The sequence below is a fragment of the Xiphophorus maculatus genome, chromosome 8 (assembly GCF_002775205.1).
Source record: "Xiphophorus maculatus strain JP 163 A chromosome 8, X_maculatus-5.0-male, whole genome shotgun sequence".
NCBI lineage: Eukaryota > Metazoa > Chordata > Actinopteri > Cyprinodontiformes > Poeciliidae > Xiphophorus > Xiphophorus maculatus.
Genome location: NC_036450.1, coordinates 6,195,064 through 6,220,593, shown reverse-complemented (window position 1 = coordinate 6,220,593; position 25,530 = coordinate 6,195,064). Strand labels below are relative to the sequence as shown.

General features: G+C 43.5%; 1 protein-coding gene across 1 annotated transcript in view; it reads right to left on the bottom strand.

The window, feature by feature from the left end:
* Window positions 1-25,530, bottom strand: part of LOC102236024 (niban-like protein 1) — a 70,492-nt gene that overhangs the window by 30,813 nt on the left and 14,149 nt on the right. The window contains exons 6-13 of the mRNA XM_023338249.1: window positions 20,715-20,830; window positions 18,601-18,705; window positions 18,370-18,532; window positions 16,955-17,142; window positions 16,705-16,860; window positions 15,591-15,704; window positions 15,396-15,503; window positions 15,208-15,319 (exon numbers count right to left, since the gene is read on the bottom strand). Coding sequence (XP_023194017.1) covers window positions 15,208-15,319; window positions 15,396-15,503; window positions 15,591-15,704; window positions 16,705-16,860; window positions 16,955-17,142; window positions 18,370-18,532; window positions 18,601-18,705; window positions 20,715-20,830 — 1,062 coding nt within the window. The remainder of the gene's footprint in view (window positions 1-15,207; window positions 15,320-15,395; window positions 15,504-15,590; window positions 15,705-16,704; window positions 16,861-16,954; window positions 17,143-18,369; window positions 18,533-18,600; window positions 18,706-20,714; window positions 20,831-25,530) is intronic.

The following is a 25,530-nucleotide window of genomic DNA, read 5'->3' as shown; positions in this document are numbered from 1 at the left end:
TTATGACGGCATCTAAGCCCCGCCCCCTCGGAACCGGAAGTGCCGTTTTTTTCCTTGGAAAGCTCTGTTTATGGCTCTCTTGACCTAATCAAGTTGATTCTGTGTTGGATGACAGATAGGAAGTTGATCTCGCTTGCTTTAAAGTGCCAAGAATTTTCAATGGCGGCAACGCCGTTCGTATACGTTTGCCTCTACATTCCACATATTTTGACCGAGCTGCATCAAACTTGGCCTGAGTGATCCTGGAGGCTTGCCCGTCAATCCTACGTCATCACATTATGACGGCATCTAAGCCCCGCCCCCTCGGAACCGGAAGTGCCGTTTTTTTCCTTGGAAAGCTCTGTTTATGGCTCTCTTGACCTAATCAAGTTGATTCTGTGTTGGATGACAGATAGGAAGTTGATCTCGCTTGCTTTAAAGTGCCAAGAGTTTTCAATGGCGGCAACGCCGTTCGTATACGTTTGCCTCTACATTCCACATATTTTGACCGAGCTGCATCAAACTTGGCCTGAGTGATCCTGGAGGCTTGCCCGTCAATCCTACGTCATCACATTTTAACGTCATCTAAGCCCCGCCCCCTGTGAACCGGAAGTGCCGTTTTTTTCCTTGGAAAGCTCTGTTTATGGCTCTCTTGACCTAATCAAGGTGATTCGAATGATAAACTCTGTCAATGCTCGCTGCTGGCTGAACCGTGTGGGCGTGGCCAAATGGCGAATATCAGTCCCTCGCCATATGCATACGTTTGGCTCTTATTCACGCATAGATCATCCGATTGGCGCCAAACTGGATATGTATGACCTTTGTTCACCTCTAAAGAGCCCAACAAGGTTGAAATGTAATTTGGCTCCACTGCGCTCCCTAAGTTAATACATCGGCTGTATATCCTCGATGCATCGACCGATCTGCACCAGATATTTTGACAGTCGTCAGGGAGCGCTGCCGAACGCATTCACGCATGTCGCCTGGTGGACGGGCGTGGAAAATGCGCGACAGCTTCTGCGGTGGCTAGCGGGCGGCGGTGCTGAAAACTGCGGCAGAGCTTCTGCGGTGGGGAGTTGGCTGCGGCTCTGGAAATCGTGCGAGAGCTTCTGCGGTGGCCGGAACCCCCGCGGTGGCCAATAGGCCGGAGCGGCGCTTGCTGCGAGGGCCGCCCGAGGCTGCTTGCAGCTTTAATTATTATTCTTATTATTCTTCCACCCAAATGAATTGCCTTTTTGGGGGCTTTATCATATTCAAAAACTCACCAAACTTGGCGGTCGCATAAAACGAGTTTTAAATTTAAGTACTGTAAGGTCGTCGCAAAAATCGCAAAAAAAATTGCTCAACGGCAGCAACTAGCAATTTTCAAAAGACCCATTGCTATTCACTTACTTCATCGTAGAGACTTGAAATTCGGTACAGTTGTAGAGCTCACTAAGACGCTCAGAATTTACAAGTAATGTCATAGTGCAACTATCACAGGAAGTCGGCCATGTTGGATTGAAGGTCCATTTCGGACCCTGATTTGGCCGTTTACAGCCTTCGTATTTGATCGAACTCCTCCTAGGGATTTCGATTGATCGGCTTCAAACTCGGTCAGTCTGATCATAAGGCATGTCTGATTTAAAGTTATCAAATTGGTGAGTTTTGGAGCATGTTGAAGGGGGGTTACCAGGGGTCAAAGTTCACCTACACGCCATGAAACAAAAACCTCTTATATTTCCTATACAAAAACACATAGAGGGACCAAACTTTCAGTGATTGATCGGCATCGGGTGTCCTATAATACCCTGCAGTGAAATTTTTTTTTTACGTAGGCCACGCCCCCTGAGAGCAGGAAGTGTAATGTTTTACTGTGAACGGTCGCTATCTTAGCCCTTTGACCTAATCAACATGAAACTGTGTCCAGAGACAGAAGACATGTTGGTGTGTTGTGGATTCCAACCCCGACCGGCTGCGATGAAGCAGGTGGGCGTGGCGGCGTTGCGAACGCCATCAAATTTCGTTTGGCTCTGAATTCCACAGTTTCGGGGTGAGCTGCTCCAAACTCACTAGGATGGATCCTTATCCATCCCCGAACAGGAATCCATAGCGATATTTGGTGGGCGTGGCCTAATTTTTCTATAGCGACCCCTAGAGTATTTTAAAAAATCAGCCCCAAGCCATGCTTTATCCTAGAATTACGAAACTTGGTACACATGTGTATCTTGTCAGGACGTACAAAAAAGTCTCTTGGAGCCATGCTCTAAACCCAACAGGAAGTCGGCCATTTTGGATTGAAGGTCCATTTTGGACCTCGAGTTTGACGTTTACAGCCTTTGCATTTGATCGAACTCCTCCTAGGGATTTCGATTGATCGGCTTCAAACTCGGTCAGTCTGATCATAAGGCATGTCTGATTTAAAGTTATCAAATTGGTGACTGTATGAGCTTGCTGAAGGGGGGTTACCAGGGGTCAAAGTTCAGCTACTCGCCATGAAACACGAAACTCTTATATTTCCTATATAAAAACACATAGAGGGACCAAACTTTCAGAGATTGGTCGTCATCGGGTGTCCTAAAATACCCTGTGGTGAAATTATTTTTTTAAGTAGGCCACGCCCCCTGAGAACAGGAAGTGTCATGTTTTACTCTGAACGGTCGCTATCTTAGCCCTTTGACCTAATCAACATGAAACTGTGTCCAGAGACAGAAGACATGTTGGTGTGTTGTGGATTCCAACCCCGACCGGCTGCGATGAAGCAGGTGGGCGTGGCGGCGTTGCGAACGCCATCGAATTTCGTTTGGCTCTGAATTCCACAGTTTCGGGGTGAGCTGCTCCAAACTCACTAGGATGGATCCTTATCAACCTGCCAACAGGAATCCATAGCGAAATTTGGTGGGCGTGGCCTAATTTCTCTATACGGTCCCCTAGAATATTTTTAAAAATCAGCCCCAAGCGATGCTTTAACTTAGAATTACGAAACTTGGTACACATGTGTATCTTGTCAGGACGTACAAAAAAGTCTCTTAGAGCCATGCTCTAAACCCAACAGGAAGTCGGCCATTTTAGATTGAAGTTCATTTGACCTCGATTTTGACGTTTACAGCCTTCGTATTTGATCGAACTCCTCCTAGGGATTTCGATTGATCGACTTCAAACTTGGTCAGTCTGATCACAAGGCATGTGTGATTTAAAGTTATCAAATTGGTGAGTTTTGGAGCATGTTGAAGGGGGGTTAGCAAGGCTCAAAGATCCCCTGTGATTGACATATTACACAGTCAATTACAAAGGGGATATTTAGTCATTCCGTAGGGCAATGCTGCCCTCTGGTGTCGAATTACTGAAATAATGAAACTATTTCAGTAATTTCAGTAATTCGACACCAGAGGGCAGCATTGCCCTACGGAATGACAGTTCAATGTTGAATTGAAAAGGAAAAAATTAAATAATTTGTAATTCTAACACAAAAACTGACAGAGACACCAAAGTTTGAGTTATTGATCATTATCTTGTGTCCAATAATATCCAATGGTCAAATGATGACATCACGTAGGCCACGCCCTCTGACAACAGGAAGTCTTGTATTTTACTGTGAACGGTCGATAGCTTCTGCACCAAACCTTGCACGAGTGACCCTGGCGGGATCCCTGACGACCCTATGTCATCATATTATGACGTCATCTAAGCCGCGCCCCCTCAGAACCGGAAGTGCCGTTTTTTTCATGGAAAGCTCTGTTTATGGCTCTCTTGACCTAATCAAGATGATTCGGATGATAAACTCTGTCAATGCTCGCTGCTGGCTGAACCGTGTGGGCGTGGCCAAACGGCGAATATCAGTCCCTCGCCATATACATACGTTTGGCTCTAATTCACACATGGATCATCCGATTGGCACCAAACTGGATATGTATGACCTTTGTTCTGCTCTAAAGAGCCCAACGGGTTTGAGATGTAATTTGACTCCACTGCGCCCCCTAAGTTAATACATGGGCCGTATCTCCTCGACGCATCGACCGATCTGCACCAGATTTTTTGACAGTCGTCGGGGAGCGCCGCCGAACGCATTCACGCGTGTCGCACGGTGGACGGGCGTGGAAAATGCGCGACAGCTTCTGCGGTGGCTAGCGGGCGGCGGTGCTGGAAACTGCGGCGGAGCTTCTGCGGTGGGGAGTTGGCTGCGGCTCTGGAAATCGTGCGAGAGCTTCTGCGGTGGCTGGAACCCCCGCGGTGGCCAATAGGCCGGAGCGGCGCTTGCTGCGAGGGCCGCCCGAGGCTGCTTGCAGCTTTAATTAGGCCCGAGCAGCAAAGCGCTGCGAAGGCCTATTGTTTCTGTACTGTTTCTTATTATTATTATTATTATTACGATTCTGCCCCCCCAAAGAGGCGCCTTTTTGGGGGCTTTATCATATTCAAAAACTCACCAAACTTGGCGGTCGCGACTAGAAAATTTAAAAATTTTGAATTTTAAGGTTGGCGCAAAAATCGCAAAAGAAATTGCTCAACGGCGGCAACTAGCAATTTTCTGTTGACACAATGTTATGAACGTATTTCATCGTAGAGACATGAAATTTGGTACACTTGTAGAGCTCACCAAAAGACTCAGAACTTACATTTAATGTTATTAGCCAACTATCACAGGAAGTCGGCCATTTTGTATTGAACGTCCATTTTTTTCCTCGATTTTGACGTTTACAGCCTTCGTATTTGATCGAACTCCTCCTAGGGATTTCGATTGATCGACTTCAAACTCGGTCAGTCTGATCATAAGGCATGTTTGATTTAAAGTTATCAAATTGGTGAGTTTTGGAGTATGTTGAAGGGGGGTTAGCAGGGGTCAAAGTTCACCTACTCGCCATGAAACACGAAACTCTTATATTTCCTATAAAAAAACACATAGAGGGACCAAACTTTCAGTGATTGATCGGCATCGGATGTCCTAAAATACCCTGTGGTGAAATGATGACATCACTTAAGCCACGCCCCCTGAGAACAGGAAGTGTCATGTTTTACTGTGAGCGGTCGCTCTCTTAGCCCTTTGACCTAATCAACATGAAACTGTGTCCAGACACAGAAGACATGTTGGTGTGTTGAGGATTCCAACCCTGACCGGCTTTGAGATAGCAGCTGGGCGTGGCGGCGTGGCGAAGTGACCTGTAACGCCGATGCCATACGTTTGCTTCTAGATTCCACATGTTTCGACCGAGCTGCACCAAACTTGGCTTGAGTGATGCTGGTGTGATACCTGAAAATTCTATGTCATCAGATTATGACGTCATCTAAGCCCCGCCCCCTCAGAACAGGAAGTGCTATTTTTTTCCTTGGAAACTTTCATCTATGGCTCTCTTGACCTAATCAAGGTGATTCTGTGTTGGATGACAGATAGGAAGTTGGTCTCGCTTGCTTTAAAGTGCCAACAGTTTTCAATGGCGGCAACGCCGTTCGTATACGTTTGCCTCTACATTCCACATATTTTGACCGAGCTGCATCAAACTTGGCCTGAGTGATCCTGGAGGCTTGCCCGTCAATCCTACGTCATCACATTATGACGTCATCTAAGCCCCGCCCCCTCGGAACCGGAAGTGCCGTTTTTTTCCTTGGAAAGCTCTGTTTATGGCTCTCTTGACCTAATCAAGGTGATTCTGTGTTGGATGACAGATAGGAAGTTGGTCTCGCTTGCTTTAAAGTGCCAAGAGTTTTCAATGGCGGCAACGCCGTTCGTATACGTTTGCCTCTACATTCCACATATTTTGACCGAGCTGCATCAAACTTGGCCTGAGTGATCCTGGAGGCTTGCCCGTCGATCCTACGTCATCACATTATGACGTCATCTAAGCCCCGCCCCCTCGGAACCGGAAGTGCCGTTTTTTTCCTTGGAAAGCTCCGTTTATGGCTCTCTTGACCTAATCAAGATGATTCGGATGATGAGCTCTGTCATTGCTCGCTGCTGGCTGAACCGTGTGGGCGTGGCCAAATGGCGAATATCAGTCCCTCGCCATATTCATACGTTTGGCTCTAATTCAAGCATGGATCATCCGATTGGCTCCAAACTGGATATGTATGACCTTTGTTCACCTCTAAAGAGCCCAACGGGATTGAGATGTAATTTGGCTCCACTGCGCCCCCTAAGTTAATACATGGGTTGTATCTCCTCGATGCATCGACCGATCTGCACCAGATTTTTTGACAGTCGTCGGGGAGCGCCGCCGAACGCATTCACGCGTGTCGCCCGGTGGACGGGCGTGGAAAATGCGCGACAGCTTCTGCGGCGGCTAGCGGGCGGCGGTGCTGGAAACTGCGGCAGAGCTTCTGCGGTGGGGAGTTGGCTGCGGCTCTGGAAATCGTGCGAGAGCTTCTGCGGTGGCTGGAACCCCCACGGTGGCCAATAGGCCGGAGCGGCGCTTGCTGCGAGGGCCGCCCGAGGCTGCTTGCAGCTTTAATTATTATTCTTCCCACCTCTTCGTGTGCCTTTTTGGGGGCTTTATCATATTCAAAAACTCACCAAACTTGGCGGAAGCGACTAGGCGGTTTAAAAATTTTGAATTTTAAGGTTGCCGCAAAAATCGCAAAAAAAATTGCTCAACGGCGGCAACTAGCAATTTTCAACAGACCCATTGCTATTCACTTACTTCATCGTAGAGACTTGAAATTCGGTACAGTTGTAGAGCACACTAAGACGCTCAGAATTTACAAGTAATGTCATAGTGCAAGTATCACAGGAAGTCGGCCATTTTGTATTGAAGGTCCATTTTTTACCTCGAGTTTGACGTTTACAGCCTTCGCATTTGATCGAACTCCTCCTAGGGATTTCGATTGATCGGCTTCAAACTCGGTCAGTCTGATCATAAGGCATGTCTGATTTAAAGTTATCAAATTGGTGAGTTTTGGAGCATGTTGAAGGGGGGTTACCAGGGGTCAAAGTTCACCTACACGCCATGAAACAAAAACCTCTTATATTTCATATACAAAAACACATAGAGGGACCAAACTTTCAGTGATTGATCGACATCGAGTGTCCTAAAATACCCTGCAGTGAAATTTTTTTTTTATGTAGGCCACGCCCCCTGAGAGCAGGAAGTGTAATGTTTTACTGTGAACGGTCGCTATCTTAGCCCTTTGACCTAATCAACATGAAACTGTGTCCAGAGACAGAAGACATGTTGGTGTGTTGTGGATTCCAACCCCGACCGGCTGCGATGAAGCAGGTGGGCGTGGCGGCGTTGCGAACGCCATCGAATTTCGTTTGGCTCTGAATTCCACGGTTTCGGGGTGAGCTGCTCCAAACTCACTAGGATGGATCCTTATCCATCCCCGAACAGGAATCCATAGCGATATTTGGTGGGCGTGGCCTAATTTTTCTATAGCGACCCCTAGAGTATTTTAAATGAACAGCCCCAAGCCATGCTTAAACCTAGAATTACGAAACTTGGTACATATCTGTATCTTTTCAGGACGTACAAAAAAGTCTCTTGGAGCCATGCTCTAAACCCAACAGGAAGTCGGCCATTTTGTATTGAAGGTCCATTCTGGACCTCGAGTTTGACGTTTACAGCCTTCGTATTTGATCGAACTCCTCCTAGGGATTTCGATTGATCGGCTTCAAACTCGGTCAGTCTGATCATAAGGCATGTCTGATTTAAAGTTATCAAATTGGTGACTGTATGAGCTTGCTGAAGGGGGGTTAGCAGGGGTCAAAGTTCACCTACTCGCCATGAAACACGAAACTCTTATATTTCCTATACAAAAACACAGAGAGGGACCAAACTTTCATTGATTGATCGTCATCGGGTGTCCTAAAATACCCTGTGGTGAAATTATTTTTTTAAGTAGGCCACGCCCCCTGAGAACAGGAAGTGTCATGTTTTACTGTGAACGGTCGCTATCTTAGCCCTTTGACCTAATCAACATGAAACTGTGTCCAGAGACAGAAGACATGTTGGTGTGTTGAGTTATTCCAACCCCGACCGGCTGCGATGAAGCAGGTGGGCGTGGCGGCGTTGCGAACGCCGTCGAATTTCGTTTGGCTCTGAATTCCACAATTTCGGGCCCAGCTGCTTCAAACTCACTAGGATGGATCCTTGTACACCCACCGAAAGGAATTCATAACAAAATTTTGTTGGGCGTGGCCTAATATTTCTACATTGCCCCATAGAATATTTTAAAAAATCAGCCCCAAGACATGCTTTGACTTAGAATTACGAAACTTGGTACACATGTGTATCTTGTCAGGACGTACAAAAAAGTCTCTTAGAGCCATGCTCTAAACCCAACAGGAAGTCGGCCATTTTAGATTGAAGTTCATTTGACCTCGATTTTGACGTTTACAGCCTTCGTATTTGATCGAACTCCTCCTAGGGATTTCAATTGATCGGCTTCAAACTCGGTCAGTCTGATCATAAGGCATGTCCAATTCAAAGTTATCAATATGGTGACATTTGAACAGGTGGAAGGGGGGTTAGCAAGGCTCAAAGTTCCCCTGTGATCGACTGTGTAATACAAAGGGCTTTGTCATGTGTAGGGCAATGCTGCCCTCTGGTGTCGAATTACTGAAATAATGAAACTATTTCAGTAATTTCAGTAATTCGACACCAGAGGGCAGCATTGCCCTACGGAATGACAGTTCAATGTTGAATTAAATAGGAAAAAATTAAATAATTTGTAATTCTATAACAAAAACTCACAGAGACACCAAAGTTTGAGATATTGATCATCCTGGGGTGTAGAATAATATCCAATGGTCAAATGATGACATCACGTAGGCCACGCCCTCTGACAACAGGAAGTCTTGTATTTTACTGTGAACGGTCGATAGCTTCTGCACCAAACTTTGCACGAGTGACCCTGGTGGGATCCTTGACGACCCTATGTCATCATATTATGACGTCATATAAGCCCCGCCCCCTCAGAACAGGAAGTGCCGTTTTTTTACTTGGAAAGCTCCGTTTATGGCTCTCTTGACCTAATCAAGATGATTCGGATGATAAACTCTGTCAATGCTCGCTGCTGGCTGAACCGTGTGGGCGTGGCCAAACGGCGAATATCAGTCCCTCGCCATATGCATACGTTTGGCTCTTATTCAGGCATAGATCATCCGATTGGCGCCAAACTGGATATGTATGACCTTTGTTCACCTCTAAAGAGCCCGACGGGTTTGAGATGTAATTTGGCTCCACTGCGCCCCCTGAGTTAATACATGGGTTGTGTCTCCTCGACGCATCGACCGATCTGCGCCAGATTTTTCGACAGTCGTCGGGCAGCGCCGCCGAACGCATTCACGCGTGTCGCCCAGTGGACGGGCGGGGAAAATGCGCGACAGCTTCTGCGGCGGCTGGCGGGCGGCGGTGCTGGAAACTGCGGCGGAGCTTCCGCGGTGGGGAGCGGGCTCCGGCTCTGGAAAACGCGCGAGAGCTTCTGCGGTGGCCGGAACCCCCGCGGTGGCCAATAGGCCGGAGCGGCGCTTGCTGCGAGGGCCGCCCGAGGCTGCTCGCAGCTTTAATTAGGCCCGAGCAGCAAAGCGCTGCGAAGGCCTATTGTTTCTGTACTGTTTCTTATTATTATTACGATTCTGCCCCCCTAAAGAGGAGCCTTTTTGGGGGCTTTATCATATTCAAAAACTCACCAAACTTGGCGGTGGCGACTAGAAAATTTAAAAATTTTGAATTTTAAGGTTGTCGCAAAAATCGCAAAAAAAATTGCTGAACGGCAGCAACTAGCAATTTTCTGTTGACACAATGGTATGAACGTACTTCATCGTAGAGACATGAAATTTGGTACACATGTAGAGCTCACCAAAAGACTCAGAACTTACATTTAATGTTATAAGCCAACTATCACAGGAAGTCGGCCATTTTGTATTGAACGTCCATTTTTTACCTCGATTTTGACGTTTACAGCCTTCGTATTTGATCGAACTCCTCCTAGGGATTTCGATTGATCGACTTCAAACTTGGTCAGTCTGATCATAAGGCATGTTTGATTTAAAGTTATCAAATTGGTGAGTTTTGGAGCATGTTGAAGGGGGGTTAGCAGGGGTCAAAGTTCACCTACTCGCCATGAAACACGAAACTCTTATATTTCCTATATAAAAACACATAGAGGGACCAAACTTTCAGTGATTGATCGGCATCGGGTGCCCTACAATACCCTATGGTGAAATGATGACATCACTTAGGCCACGCCCCCTGAGAACAGGAAGTGTCATGTTTTACTGTGAACGGTCGCTATCTTAGCCCTTTGACCTAATCAACATGAAACTGTGTCCAGAGACAGAAGACATGTTGGTGTGTTGTGGATTCCAACCCCGACCGGCTTTGACATAGGAGGTGGGCGTGGCGGCGTGGCGAAGTGACCTGTAACGCCGTTGCCATACGTTTGGCTCTGAATTCCACAATTTCGGGCCCAGCTGCTCCAAACTCACTAGGATGGATCCTTATCCACCCACCGACAGGAATTCATAACAAAATTTGGTGGGCGTGGCCTAATTTCTCTATAGCGACCCCTAGAGTATTTTAAATGAACAGCCCCAAGCCATACTTAAAGCTAGAATTACGAAACTTGGTACACATGTGTATCTTGTCGGGACGTACAAAAAAGTCTCTTAGAGCCATGCTCTAAACCCAACAGGAAGTCGGCCATTTTAGATTGAATTTCATTTGACCTCGATTTTGACGTTTACAGCATTCGTATTTGATCGAACTCCTCCTAGGGATTTCGATTGATCGGCTTCAAACTCGGTCAGTCTGATCATAAGGCATGTCTGATTTAAAGTTATCAAATTGGTGACTGTCTGAGCTTGCTGAAGGGGGGTTACCAGGGGTCAAAGTTCACCTACTCGCCATGAAACACGAAACTCTTATATATCCTGCACAGAAACTCACAGAGACACCAAATTTTCAGTTATTGATCAACAATAGGTGTCCTAAAATACCCTATGGTCAAATGATGACATCACTTAGGCCACGCCCCCTGAGAACAGGAAGTGTCATGTTTTACTGTGAACGGTCGCTATCTTAGCCCTTTGACCTAATCAACATGAAACTGTGTCCAGAGACAGAAGACATGTTGGTGTGTTGAGGTTTCCAACCCTGACCGGCTTTGAGATAGCAGGTGGGCGTGGCGGCGTGGCGAAGTGACCTGTAACGCCGATGCCATACTTTTGCTTCTAGATTCCACATGTTTCGACCGAGCTGCACCAAACTTGGCTTGAGTGATGCTGGTGTGATGTCTGAAAATTCTATGTCATCAGATTATGACGTCATCTAAGCCCCGCCCCCTCAGAACAGGAAGTGCTATTTTTTTCCTTGGAAACTTTCATCTATGGCTCTCTTGACCTAATCAAGGTGATTCTGTGTTGGATGACAGACAGGAAGTTGGTCTCGCTTGCTTTAAAGTGCCAATAGTTTTCAATGGCGGCAACGCCGTTCGTATACGATTGCCTCTACATTCCACATATTTTGACCGAGCTGCACCAAAATTTGCCTGAGTGTTCCTGGTGGGATGCCGGACGATCCTACGTCATCATATTATCACGTCATCTAAGCCCCGCCCCCTCGGAACCGGAAGTGCCGTTTTTTTCCTCTGAAAGCTCTGTTTATGGCTCTCTTGACATAATCAAGATGATTCGGATGATAAACTCTGTCAATGCTCGCTGCTGGCTGAACCGTGCGGGCGTGGCCAAACGGCGAATATCAGTCCCTCGCCATATGCATACGTTTGGCTCTAAATCACACATGGATCATCCGATTGGCGACAAACTGGATATGTATGACCTTTGTTCACCTCTAAAGAGCCCAACGGGTTTGAAATGTAATTTGGCTCCACTGCGCCCCCTAAGTTAATACATCGGCTGTGTCTCCTCGATGCATCGACCGATCTGCACCAGATTTTTTGACAGTCGTCAGGGAGCGCCGCCGAACGCATTCCCGTGTGTTGCCTGGTGGACGGGCGTGGAAAATGCGCGACAGCTTCTGCGGTGGCTAGCGGGCGGCGGTGCTGGAAACTGCGGCGGAGCTTCTGCGGTGGGGAGCTGGCTGCGGCTCTGGAAATCGTGCGAGAGCTTCTGCGGTGGCCGGAACCCCCGCGGTGGCCAATAGGCCGGAGCGGCGCTTGCTGCGAGGGCCGCCCGAGGCTGCTTGCAGCTTTAATTATTCTTATTATTCTTCCACCCAAATGAATTGCCTTTTTGGGGGCTTTATCATATTCAAAAACTCACCAAACTTGGCGGACGCATAAAACGAGTTTTAAATTTAAGTACTGTAAGGTCGTCGCAAAAATCGCAAAAAAAATTGCTCAACGGCGGCAACTAGCAATTTTCAAAAGACCCATTGCTATTCACTTACTTCATCGTAGAGACTTGAAATTCGGTACAGTTGTAGAGCTCACTAAGACGCTCAGAATTTACAAGTAATGTCATAGTGCAAGTATCGCAGGAAGTCGGCCATGTTGGATTGAAGGTCCATTTCGGACCCTGATTTGGCCGTTTACAGCCTTCGTATTTGATCGAACTCCTCCTAGGGATTTCGATTGATCGGCTTCAAACTCGGTCAGTCTGATCATAAGGCATGTCTGATTTAAAGTTATCAAATTGGTGAGTTTTGGAGCATGTTGAAGGGGGGTTACCAGGGGTCAAAGTTCACCTACACGCCATGAAACAAAAACCTCTTATATTTCATATACAAAAACACATAGAGGGACCAAACTTTCAGTGATTGATCGACATCGAGTGTCCTAAAATACCCTGCAGTGAAATTTTTTTTTTATGTAGGCCACGCCCCCTGAGAGCAGGAAGTGTAATGTTTTACTGTGAACGGTCGCTATCTTAGCCCTTTGACCTAATCAACATGAAACTGTGTCCAGAGACAGAAGACATGTTGGTGTGTTATGGATTCCAACCCCGACCGGCTGCGATGAAGCAGGTGGGCGTGGCGGCGTTGCGAACGCCATCGAATTTCGTTTGGCTCTGAATTCCACAGTTTCGGGGTGAGCTACTCCAAACTCACTAGGATGGATCCTTATCCATCCCCGAACAGGAATCCATAGCGATATTTGGTGGGCGTGGCCTAATTTTTCTATAGCGACCCCTAGAGTATTTTAAATGAACAGCCCCAAGCCATGCTTAAACCTAGAATTACGAAACTTGGTACACATGTGTATCTTGTCAGGACGTACAAAAAAGTCTCTTGGAGCCATGCTCTAAACCCAACAGGAAGTCGGCCATTTTGGATTGAAGGTCCATTCTGGACCTCGAGTTTGACGTTTACAGCCTTTGCATTTGATCGAACTCCTCCTAGGGATTTCGATTGATCGGCTTCAAACTCGGTCAGTCTGATCATAAGGCATGTCTGATTTAAAGTTATCAAATTGGTGACTGTATGAGCTTGCTGAAGGGGGGTTACCAGGGGTCAAAGTTCACCTACTCGCCATGAAACACGAAACTATTATATTTCCTATACAAAAACACATAGAGGGACCAAACTTTCTGGGATTGATCGTTATGGGGTTACCTAAAATACCCTGTGGTGAAATTATTTTTTTACGTAGGCCACGCCCCCTGAGAACAGGAAGTGTCATGTTTTACTGTGAACGGTCGTTATCTTAGCCCTTTGACCTAATCAACATGAAACTGTGTCCAGAGACAGAAGACATGTTGGTGTGTTGTGGATTCCAACCCCGACCGGCTGCGATGAAGCAGGTGGGCGTGGCGGCGTTGCGAACGCCATCGAATTTCGTTTGGCTCTGAATTCCACAGTTTCGGGGTGAGCTGCTCCAAACTCACTAGGATGGATCCTTATCCATCCCCGAACAGGAATCCATAGCGAAATTTGGTGGGCGTGGCCTAATTTCTCTACATCTCCCCCTGGAATATTTTAAAAAATCAGCCCCAAGCCATGCTTTATCCTAGAATTACGAAACTTGGTACACATGTGTATCTTGTCAGGACGTACAAAAAAGTCTCTTGGAGCCATGCTCTAAACCCAACAGGAAGTCGGCCATTTTAGATTGAAGTTCATTTGACCTCGATTTTGACATTTAGAGCCTTCGTATTTGATCGAATTCCTCCTAGGGATTTCGATTGATCGGCTTCAAACTCGGTCAGTCTGATCATAAGGCATGTCTGATTTAAAGTTATCAATATGGTGAGTTTTGGAGCATGTTGAAGCGGGGTTAGCAGGGCTCAAAGTTCCCCTGTGATCGACTGTGTAATATGTAATTACAAAGGGGATCCTTTATCATTCCGTAGTGCAATGCTGCCCTCTGGTGTCGAATTACTGAAATTACTGAAATAGTTTCATTATTTCAGTAATTCGACACCAGAGGGCAGCATTGCCCTACAGAAAGACAGAGTTCAATTTTGTAATGTAGGAAAAAATTAAAAATTTGTAATTCTACTGTGAACGGTCGATAGCTTCTGCACCAAACTTTGCACGAGTGACCCTGGCGGGACCCTGACGACCCTATGTCATCATATTATGACGTCATCTAAGCCCCGCCCCCTCAGAACCGGAAGTGCCGTTTTTTTCCTTGGAAAGCTCTGTTTATGGCTCTCTTGACCTAATCAAGGTGATTCGGATGATAAACTCTGTCAATGCTCGCTGCTGGCTGAACCGTGTGGGCGTGGCCAAATGGCGAATATCAGTCCCTCGCCATATGCATACGTTTGGCTCTAATTCACGCATGGATCATCCGATTGGCACCAAACTGGATATGTATGATCTTTGTTCACCTCTAAAGAGCCCGACGGGTTTGAGATGTAATTTGACTCCACTGCGCCCCCTAAGGTAATACATCGGCCGTATCTCCTCGACGCATGGACCGATCTGCACCAGATTTTTTGACAGTCGTCGGGGAGCGCCGCCGAACGCATTCACGCGTGTCGCCCGGTGGACGGGCGGAGAAAATGCGCGACAGCTACTGCGGCGGCTAGCGGGCGGCGGTGCTAGAAACTGCGGCGGAGCTTCTGCGGTGGGGAGTTGGCTGCGGCTCTGGAAAACGCGCGAGAGCTTCTGCGGTGGCCGGAACCCCCGCGGTGGCCAATAGGCCGGAGCGGCGCTTGCTGCGAGGGCCGCCCGAGGCTGCTTGCAGCTTTAATTGATCTTATTATTATTATTATTATGTCATTTTCAATATATTTACTTGAAAATGGTTTCCAAACAACAATGTTATAGTTTATCCCAATTTCTGATAAAATAATTTTTTTTGGAGTGAAGCGAAAGGACAGCTGTTTTTTTGTTTGTTTTTTTTGGTCCTCACCCATCATGATGTCCTTGGAGACGGACTGCAGGACGACCTCTTCGTACATGTTCTCCACCAGCAGGAAGTGGGACAAGTCCTCAAAGATCAGCTCCTGGAAGCGAGGCAGCTCCTGCAGAGAGCATCACAACTTTAACACGTCGAACCGACATCTGACAGGAGCGTGGCAGAACCGCTGCGTTACTGACTGGTGTGCAGGACGGGGCGAGCTGCTGCAGCATGTAGGGGATGATGATCTGCAGCAGAGCCTCTCTGAAGAACTTCTTCCGCACCGTGCTGCTGTCGTAGTCGTATTTCTGGCAGGAACACAAACAGAGCCAACTGTTTTCATTCTGTTTGTTAAAAATAAATCAGATTTAAACGCAGATCTGCGGCTGGTTCACCTTGATAACTCTGTCCTGACACTTCTGGATGTTTTTGCAGAGGTCGTCCTCGCCCTGCGCCTCCAGAGCCTGGTGGAGCAGCTGCTCAAACGTGAACACCGCGTTGTCCATTTGCTGCCCAGACGAGCAAATTTAAAACGTTTTCACACATGAAACTCCATCATTGTTAATGCAGAAGTTTAAATATCAAACCTGGAAAAACCAAAGATTTCAAACAAGAAAGAGACGAATGGAGAACTGCAGTACGAAAGCAAGAAATATCACAAACCAAAGCGCGCCCTGCATGCAGAATGCTGTAATTTTAATGGAAGCAAATCATATTAAAATTTATTTAAATAACACTTACAGCTGGTTGGATAAACCTTCCATGCCCTTAATGCCCAAACTTCATGTTCATTTATTTATTTATTGTCTTTTAAAAGCTGAAAATCTAAAGATTTTGTAGGAATATTGTCATGGCAACATTCATCGTATTGTTCAGCCCTAGAAATTAATGGATCAGTTAATAGATAAAAATTTGGGACTAAAATCTGTCAAATATTTTTTCCCATACTTGGAACATACATGTACCTTATTCCAATGTTTTTCTGTTATGGAGTGTTAGGGGAACTGTAGATAAAATATTTAAAAATTGGCCATGGAGGAGTGAATTTCCACCAAAAAACCCTCTTAATTTTTAAGATTAATTTTACATAATTAAAAGAAAAAGCTTAGAAATTTTCCTTTGTCAAAAAGCTGTTACAAATTAAGAATTCCCATAATTAAAGCCATAAATTTACAAAACTATAACAAGAATATCATCTGACATTGTACAGTTAGGAAATTGTTATAAAAAGGAAGGAAAATGCCAGAAACTCAGTGATAAATGTAGATACCAAACTTTCCACTGAACTTCATGTTTTGATCCATCTGATTATGTAATTTTTAAATATTAAATGATTAATTTGATAATTTACTCAGCACTTGAGTGGACTTTATACCAAATACCTTTTTCCTTCTTACTTGAGTATAATTTTCGGGTTCTCTGCCCACCTCTGGTTATTGGTTCATATTCACAGGAAGTGTGTTGCGTGTAAAAGGCCAGCAGGTGGCAGCAGAGTTGTGCATGTCTCACCTCCCTCATGAGGATCTGGGCTCTGCTGACAAACACGTTGGGGCTGGAGACGTCGAACCTCTGCTGCAGCCCCTCCAGGTTCAGCTGCTGCATCTGCTGGTAGCCACTCTGCATCTTCACTGGGTGGAAGGCCAGCATGGACAGCCGCCCCAGTTGCTGCAGCACAATCAAAAACGCACACAATGATCTCAGGCGTAGCCTCAGACACTCCCTGGTTAGCAATCTAAGGCCGCCGCGTTCCTCCGCTCACCTCTCCCAGCTTGTCTTTGCCGCTGCCATTGAGCGAGTTCTTGCTGATCTCCACCACCTCCTTGAAGAAAGTGTCCCGGACCTCGGCGAAGCCGCGGCTGGTGGGCTCCATCAGGGCTTCCAGGATGGAGCCCAGGTACGGCTGGATGCTGCTGCGCAGGAGCTGCTCGGCTTTCGGCATCACCAGGGCTGGAGGTCAGCGACAAAACACCAGAAGAAGAGTCAGAACACCTGTGGGTTTCTCTCAGGAACACGTTGTTGAACATGTGTCATGTTGTTCTGGAGGATTTTACAGACTGAATGTTCAACACATGGCTGGAATGCAGATATTCCACCCCGCCTTAATAAGAAGAGCCGCATTTTTGAGATGATGTCAGGATCAGCGGATGGCATGCTTTAAGGCTCACTTTTAAAGTGTAAAAGTTCACTGTGATGATGGAAAACGCAAAACCTAGAAGGAAAAGTTTTACCAAGCGTCCAGGAAGCAAAGAGGCAACAAAGACCTTGAGTAGAATAAAGAGAGCCTCTATTTAAATAACCTGTTTGCATTACTGCATCTCATTTAAATGTCGTGTTGGTTAGGTTTAGTTCAACATGCCAATAAAATTCCCATAAAAGGAAAAGCTGCTGAGCTGCTGTATTCCTTAACTTGTAACGCTGACATGACAATGACATCACCATGAAACTCATTTTCTTTATATTTGGAAGGACTCAAACAGGAAGCTTCCTCTCGATGTGTCATATTGGACCAATGAGAACAAACGGAGATAAAAAACTGGAACCTAAAATAAGAGATGATTCATAAAATAAACCAGATGAAAACTGAGCTTCTCAGGATGTTTTCAGTCAGAATGCGGCCATGACAGTTATCAGAGCGATGTAAATTAGTATAAAGTTGAATTCAGAGCAGTAAGCCTTAAAGATGCAGTATGTAGCTTTTATAAAATATATTTTTTAAATATTTGTTGAAACTGTAACTATATTAACCCTTTAATGTGACAGATAATCTGTGTCCAATCAGAGCCAGGAGGCGGGTCTTACTGCTGTCAATCATCCTTCTCATACACCTTCTTGCTTCCTGCTAGGCTGCAACTAGCATCAATGCTGAGGCTAGTTAGCATAGCCTAAAATGATGGTAGATAAACGGTAACAGTAAGCTGTTTCCTGGTCATTCACAAGGTTGATTGGCAACGTTAAGCCCCGCCTCCTGGCTATGCTTGGTTGTTTTTGGTGCATTTCTTCAGACAGCAACAGTAGCTCATGGAAAAGGTGGAGGAGGTTGATGTGTTCACAGATTATATTTTACTGTCACAACAAGGTGACAGGTTTAACAGAAATGTGAAGAACATTTATTTATTTGTACAAGTTGCATACTGCAGCTTTAAACCAGCGTTAGCAACTTCTAACTCCAACCACCTCTGATCTTGCCGATGACGTGTTCTTTGGTTGTGACGAGCATGTCCATGTCGCCGCGCAGTCTGACGTCCAGCGAAGGCTTCTGGGCCTCACAGGCGTCCACCAGGGCGGCGTACTGGCTGCTTGTCTGGGTCAGAACCTGCCGATACACGGCGTCAGAGATCTGGAGAACAGGGAGACGGTCAGAGAGACTGAATGGACTGAGAACGTGTCGGTGGGACAGAAACTCACCAACATCCACTTCCTCTGTCTGTCCTGCAGCTTCCCCTTGAGCCGAGGGCCAATCGCATTTCTGAGCTCTGGCTGGAGCGTCTCCAGAACCAGGTTAGCCAGGATCTGGAAAACAGAACCCGATTGTCATGGAGACGAACAGTTCGGTATGCAACGACCAACGAAATACCTAGAACTAAATCTGATGAACAGACGGACAGATATATGGACAGATGAACTGGTGTACGGATAGATCAATGGATTGATGAACTGATGGATTGAATTTAGGACAGTAGTGACTACTGCTTAGCATTTAGCTTGCATTAGCATGTAGCTAAGTAATACCGGCTAACTAGACCCAGCTAAAGACGTCAGCTTTCAGAAATGAAGGTTGGAGTAAACTTAGAAAAAAACGTGTGAAAAATAAAAGCTTCGTCTGAATGTAGATCTGATTGAACTGAAATTACGTTTTTTTGTAAAGTACCTCGTAATAAACTGAATTAAAAATGACCCATCCGCTCTTATTTTAGTTTCCCTGCGTTTTGGGAGTTTTTGGCTTTAGTCACAACCAATCAGGGAAAACACAGACGTTTAAAAACAGCACTCCCTCCTTCCTGTGTGGCTGCATGGTCGCTTTAGGGAGGCTGATTTACGGAGGACACATCGACCTCAGCACCAACATGGAGGCTTACATGTTTACTGAGACATTGTTCAGACTGAGCGGCTGGACAAACTCCACTGTTACCGCCTGTTTATTTAAAAGCTTGTTAGTCTGGAAGTGGCCTGCAAGATAAAACTGTATCAGTTTGCAGCAAATATTGTGGCTTTAGTCCAAGAGTCACAAACTTAGAAAAAAATTACTTTTGTTTTTTTGATGCATATAATTTTTTCTTTTCATTTTAAATATATATTTTTGTCTTTTTTAATACATCTTTAGATATATATTTGTAGAAAATATATTCTAAATTTTCTTTTTTATAAATGTATATTAAATATTTTTTTATAGTATAAAAAAGACAAAAAACATCTTAAAAATATATATATATACTTTTGTAAATATATATTTTCCTTTCTAAAAGTATATAATTTTTTAAATATATTTTTTCTTAAATACATATTTTTTAAAGAATTTTTGTCTTTAAAAGAAGAATAAAATTCTTACATTATTTTAAGAATTAAAAAAAAATTGTGTGTACATATACAGTATATTATAGGTATATATAAATTTGTTGAAATATTTAAGATACATTTTTTTCTTAAAAAAACAACTATATTTTATGAAAAAAAAATTCTTAAAGAAAATACTTTTCCATATAAATAAACATGTAAAGCAGCAGACTGCAGGCTAGGTATCTAAGGCATTAGCTTTATAGAAATCAAAATGAGGTAACACTCATAAACTCCTTTTCATATATCTATATAGCATAAAAACTGATTGCTGCAGACTTTCTTTTGCTCTTTGCATTTCTTTTGTCATGCCTAAATATTCCATATCAAGCATATTTCACACAGCTGCTGCTTTCCTGCTGCAGGAACGCAGAGAAATATGTTGCTGCTTGTTTTCAGTTCTGCCCTGAAGGACCTGGCAGCTCAAAGGGCGCAAAGCCTGAATAGTTTCAGGATTACTGAAACTATTCAGGCTTTGTGTTTACTTTTATAGCTGCCCTTCACACTGTGAAAGAAATATAAATAGAAACATTAATGTCAAATTTAACTAATTGCCTGCTAGTTATGAACACATTAATTTGGCGGTTGTTTTTTGTGGTTGGCTAGATAATGCTGTGTTCAGGAAACGGGACGGTCAATTTGAATAATTGAAGTCTATGGAGAAAATTTAAAAGCACAAAGCTTTGGCAGAAACAGAAAGTAAATTATTTAGAGAGATGATCATCAGAAATGTTTGTAAAAGCTCCAGAATTCAGGAGGAAACCTCTCCGTTAAACGCAGCGCTGCACGTCTCTCATCACCTCCACCAGAACTCTTCCTGAGGAGTACTTTCTCTGTGTTTAACCTGAAGGAAACCCGTCACCACGGTAACAATCCGCCCTTCAATTAGGGCGTGGCTCGTTAAAATAAGCAGAGGCTCCCGCTGAGTTGCGAACATGTTTGAGACGTGAATAGTTTAAGGTCCTGACCTGAGGCGGCGATCCGCACATCATCTCCCAGGTACCGTAGTGACCTTTGACCTGTCTGTAGCGCCTCACAGAGTCGGTGAAGGCCGGAGTCTGGACCGTGTCTTCCTCTGACAGACCTGGACAGAAATATAGGCAAATAAATAAAAAAATATATATATGTTATTATAATTATACTTATAATGAAAAAATAAGTTAATTAATACAATAATTAAAAAAATAAATTAATACAGAAAAATACAAAACATCAAATGTATTTGAAAAGAATTGAACCAAGTGCTTTTATATATATATATATATAAAAAAAGTGTTTTATATTCTAAAAAATACTTAGAAAATTGTATATTAACCTTTTAGTCAAAGGTAAATATACCTTTTATATTTAAATATGTTAGAAAAACATCACAAATATTTTAACCATAATAACATTCTGACCATAAAAACAATAAAATTATGATTATTAAGATAAGCCTAAAAGAATCCCTAAAAAAACAATAAATCTAAATATTGTGAAAATATAAAAAGTAAATATGGAAATTGACCAAATAAAATTGATATAATTAAAATAAAATTATTTAGATTTTTTTCAAATTTAAAGATAAAACCCAAAGACACAAAAAATTTAAACGGGCAATTTAAATAAATAAATATTTTTTTTAAATAAAATTAAACTTTGCAACAAGTCAAAAAAATAAAAAATTGTTATATTTGGATTTATTTTGTTTCCCTGCCAACTGAGTCACACCTGCTGCTCGGTGCATCAGTGGGACCATCTCTGATGCACCGTCACACACGTCTGTGTGAGCCCTAAAAACAGGAAGATGTTGACCCGCTGGTTGCTATGGCAACCCTCCCAGCCTCCCCCCGGCCAACGACAGAACAAAATGTCGGATCGGTTTGAGGAAGTTTACTCTCACGAAAACAGAACTGAGCTTCTGATTCTGAGCGGCTGCGTCCCAGATGTGTTTCTGCAGTTTACTGTGAACATTAGCAGCAGCGGTAACTTTATGATCCGAGCCGCTGGAAGCTGCTGGAGGCTGCAGGTTGCATGAGAAGCAGCAGCTTCCTGCTCTCCAGTTGGATGCTGAGTTAGACAGGAAGCCACAGTGGTGATTTGTTTGTCGAAAGCTCTAACACACACACACACACACACACACACACACACACACACCCCGTTGAATGCCCGTCAAGCCGTTGACGAGTGTGTGACTAAGAGGCGGCTCACAAAGACAGGAAGTTACCCAGAACTCTGGACCAGGAGGGAAACCAGACAGGAAGTTCTGCTGAGCAGCCGGACTTTGGGCTCCATGTTCTGTGGATAAATGGCCACAGCCCTCAAACACACGTTACCAGACTGATCAGCATCACTGGGACCAGTGAGGACGCACATATGAATTTTTCTGTGTTCAGATTAAAACTACATGCAGCGAAGGGAGAAGCTTAAAAATGCGCGACTTGCTGGATCAACCTGTTGACATTCCTGTGGCTTCAGGTTCATTTCAGACGGTGCGACTAATTCAGAACAGAACAATGTTTTATAAAGTTCAACATACTGGATGTTTTTACTGTGGTTTCATTAAGATATATAAATATATCATAACTGTTTCACTGCAGTCGCTCTGATGCAAAGTGAAGGGTTAATCACTATTTACTGATTTTATTAAATATTTCTATTTTTTATTTACTTTTAAACATTTTAGCCTTTTGTTTTTTAAACTATTAATTCTTATTTGCAAATCCTTGTGAACTGGATTTTATGTGTAATATTTTATTTATTTATTTCAGCCCAGTTCTGATCTTTTCGCACAAGAAAATCCAGTTTGTTTCTCTTCCATATGAGGAACTAAATCTGATACAAGTCAGACAAACAATCTGCAGTCAGGACGGTCATGTTGCATTTAAACAGACTTGGACGTGATTTATTTTTTAAAGTTACATAATGTGTCATAATTCTGCACCAGAGAAGCCTGGGACTGAGAAAACAAATAATTACAAGAATACAATTATGTGAGAAAGTTGTAATAATGCGATAAACAGTCATGTTTTAAGAGATTAAAGTTAAAATATGAGAATAAAATCATAGAAGAAAAAAATAAAATTAGGATAATAAAGTAATATAATTTAGTTATATTGTAGAAGAATAAGTAACATGAAAATAGTCATATTACAAGAACACAAAATTATACTATAAAGTTGTAATATTACAAGAATAACTTGATGAAATTGAGACAATAAAGTTGTATTGGTCGTATGACAAGTCTAAATATTACAAGAATAAAATTGTACGACAAAGTTGAAATAATATATTAATAAAGTTGCAATTTTATTAGAGACCTCCTCTAATAAAAGTAATTAAGATGAATGTTGAGCAGCTTCTGAATCTATCCGTTTAACAAATCGCCCATTCTTCATCTTTTAACACATCAGCATCGAATTATCACCAGTAGCAGAACTTTGAAATAATTAAACAATCAAAATCTGACATTATTGATTCAATCAAAGCTTTTTTCTCTTAACTTCACGTTTTTATTCTGCTAATATTATGACTTTACTCTTATAAATGTTTCAGATTAATCTCATAATTAATCTGAAACATAATTATTCTCGACTGCATCAGGTTTGACCCTGAAAGAAAAACATTAAATCTTAATTCTATGCATTTTCCAGGAGCTCGCCATGTTTTATCCTGTCAGGCTGTAAAAATCTAAACATTTTCCAGCAACAAGCTCAGTTCAGATTACAGCTATGCTGCTGTGTGTGTGTGTGTGTGTGTGTGTGTGTGTGTGTGCGCGTGCGTGTGCTGAATGTATTATTAATAGAACATGTGGCAGCACTTACCACGGTGGTTTTATTTAAGGCATTTCCCTTTCTGCCCGCCTCACCAACACTCAGCCGGTTCTCTCTTTCCTCTCTGACCTCACAGAACGTTTTTCTCTTTGCTTTTTGTAATTTCCTCCCGCCTTTAAAATAAAATCTGGTTTAATTTAAGCACGTCTTTCTTTAACACTTCATACAGCGACATGCATGGATGCTGTTTCCCCATATGGTTGTAGTGAATGGAAGCAGCCAAACCCACAGGACAGTAAACACCCACGGAAACACACCATCAGCCGCAGACATCACAACCGCCGAGCAGCTTTAGGTCCCCGCCCGCCGGCCGCCTGATGGCCTGGGAGTGAATGGGAGCAGCAGACCCAGTCAGGGTGTATTTAAGACGTTCTTTAAGCTAACACACACACGCACACACACACACACACACACAACCAGGCAGGATTTCACATCGTAAAGCAACGTGCAAAGAGCAAGTTAAGTTAATTCAGTGATTGGATGGATTCAGAGTCACCTGGTGACATTGTAATGTAGAGCCGTGTATCATCTGCGTAGTTATGGCAGCTAATCTTATTTCCTGTTATAACCTGAGGTACAGGGAGCATATAGACATTGAATAAGAGAGGAACTAGGATAGAACCTTGGAGTACTTCTGTCTGTTCTTTATGTAAAATTCAAACCGGTACTAAGTACTGGACCGGAGAGTCCGAACCAACTCTCCAGTCGTTTCAGTAATATGTCAGGATCAACACTGAGGTCCAACAGAACCAGCAATTTATTGATTCATTGCTTATTGTAACAGGTCTACCTTCATTCAACTTTTAAAAGATCTGATCAAATGAGACTAAAACTAGTTTGACTTGATGGGAAGATGATGCTAAATGCAGGAAAATCCTGAAAAAAACAACCTCCCAGCAGGAATAATAACCCAAAACGTTGTGTGTTGGAATGGCCTAGTCAAAGTTTAGGTCTAAAATTCTCAAAAGAAGTGAGTCTGATGTTCTGCATCCATTCAGACTGATTAAACTTTAAGTATTTTGCAAAGAATGAGCAACAAAACTACTAATGGACTCTAAACTTAATTTTCCTCAAATCACATTTTGTAAAATAAAATGCTCTACGGCTTGTTTTAAAGAATATGGACAAACTCCGAGTGTCCAGTTCTACATTTCTAGAGTGCGACCAGTTTTAGTGGGACCTTCGTGCTGAGCGGATGATTAACTGAATTATTTGCAAATCATCTTGTTAAGGTGATGCAAAGCAGTGGCCGGTCGCTCTACTGGCCGATTATCGAGGATGAAACAAAGAAAGCTTTAGCCGATTCAAATGAGCCCTCGGTTCGTCTGAGTCAACATTTAACTTGCTGTTTCTCCACATCAGAGTCAGCTGAGCTGAGCTGAAGAAAAAGGCTTTATGTCCCATCTAGGTATTGAGGATAATTGATAAAAGCCAAAAATCAATAATTATCTCTGCCATGTTTTACATTCCTATTCATTTTTTCTGGTTTCATATTTTCAAATGTCTGCCTCTGTGAGACGGAACCACTGGAGATAAATGTTGAATACGGAGCAACGAGAATCAACAAACCAAACTGATTCTGATAAAACCTTGTGACCTGTTATGGTCTGGAAGGAAAAAATAAGATTTGTTTTCATTTATTGATTTATAAAGAACATTAAAAGCACATAATATTGCAGTCTTAACACTTAAGAAGGAATAGAAAGTTTTAAAAAGGAATGTGCTAAAGACAACATTAAAAGCAGCAGAGAAGTTTGTCATTGGCGCAGCTTCTGTTTTATAAATAAAAAGTGAAAGCACTGACATGTGTAGTGCTGTTGCTGCTTTGGTTCAGTTAAAAACTAAAACAAATAAAGTCTGTCCCAGCCATCTACATCTACTCAAGCAGAAAGGGTTTTATTTTGTAAATACGTTGCAACATAAATATCACATCCCTCCTGCTTTTCCACCTGGCAGAAATCAAACAAGTCCA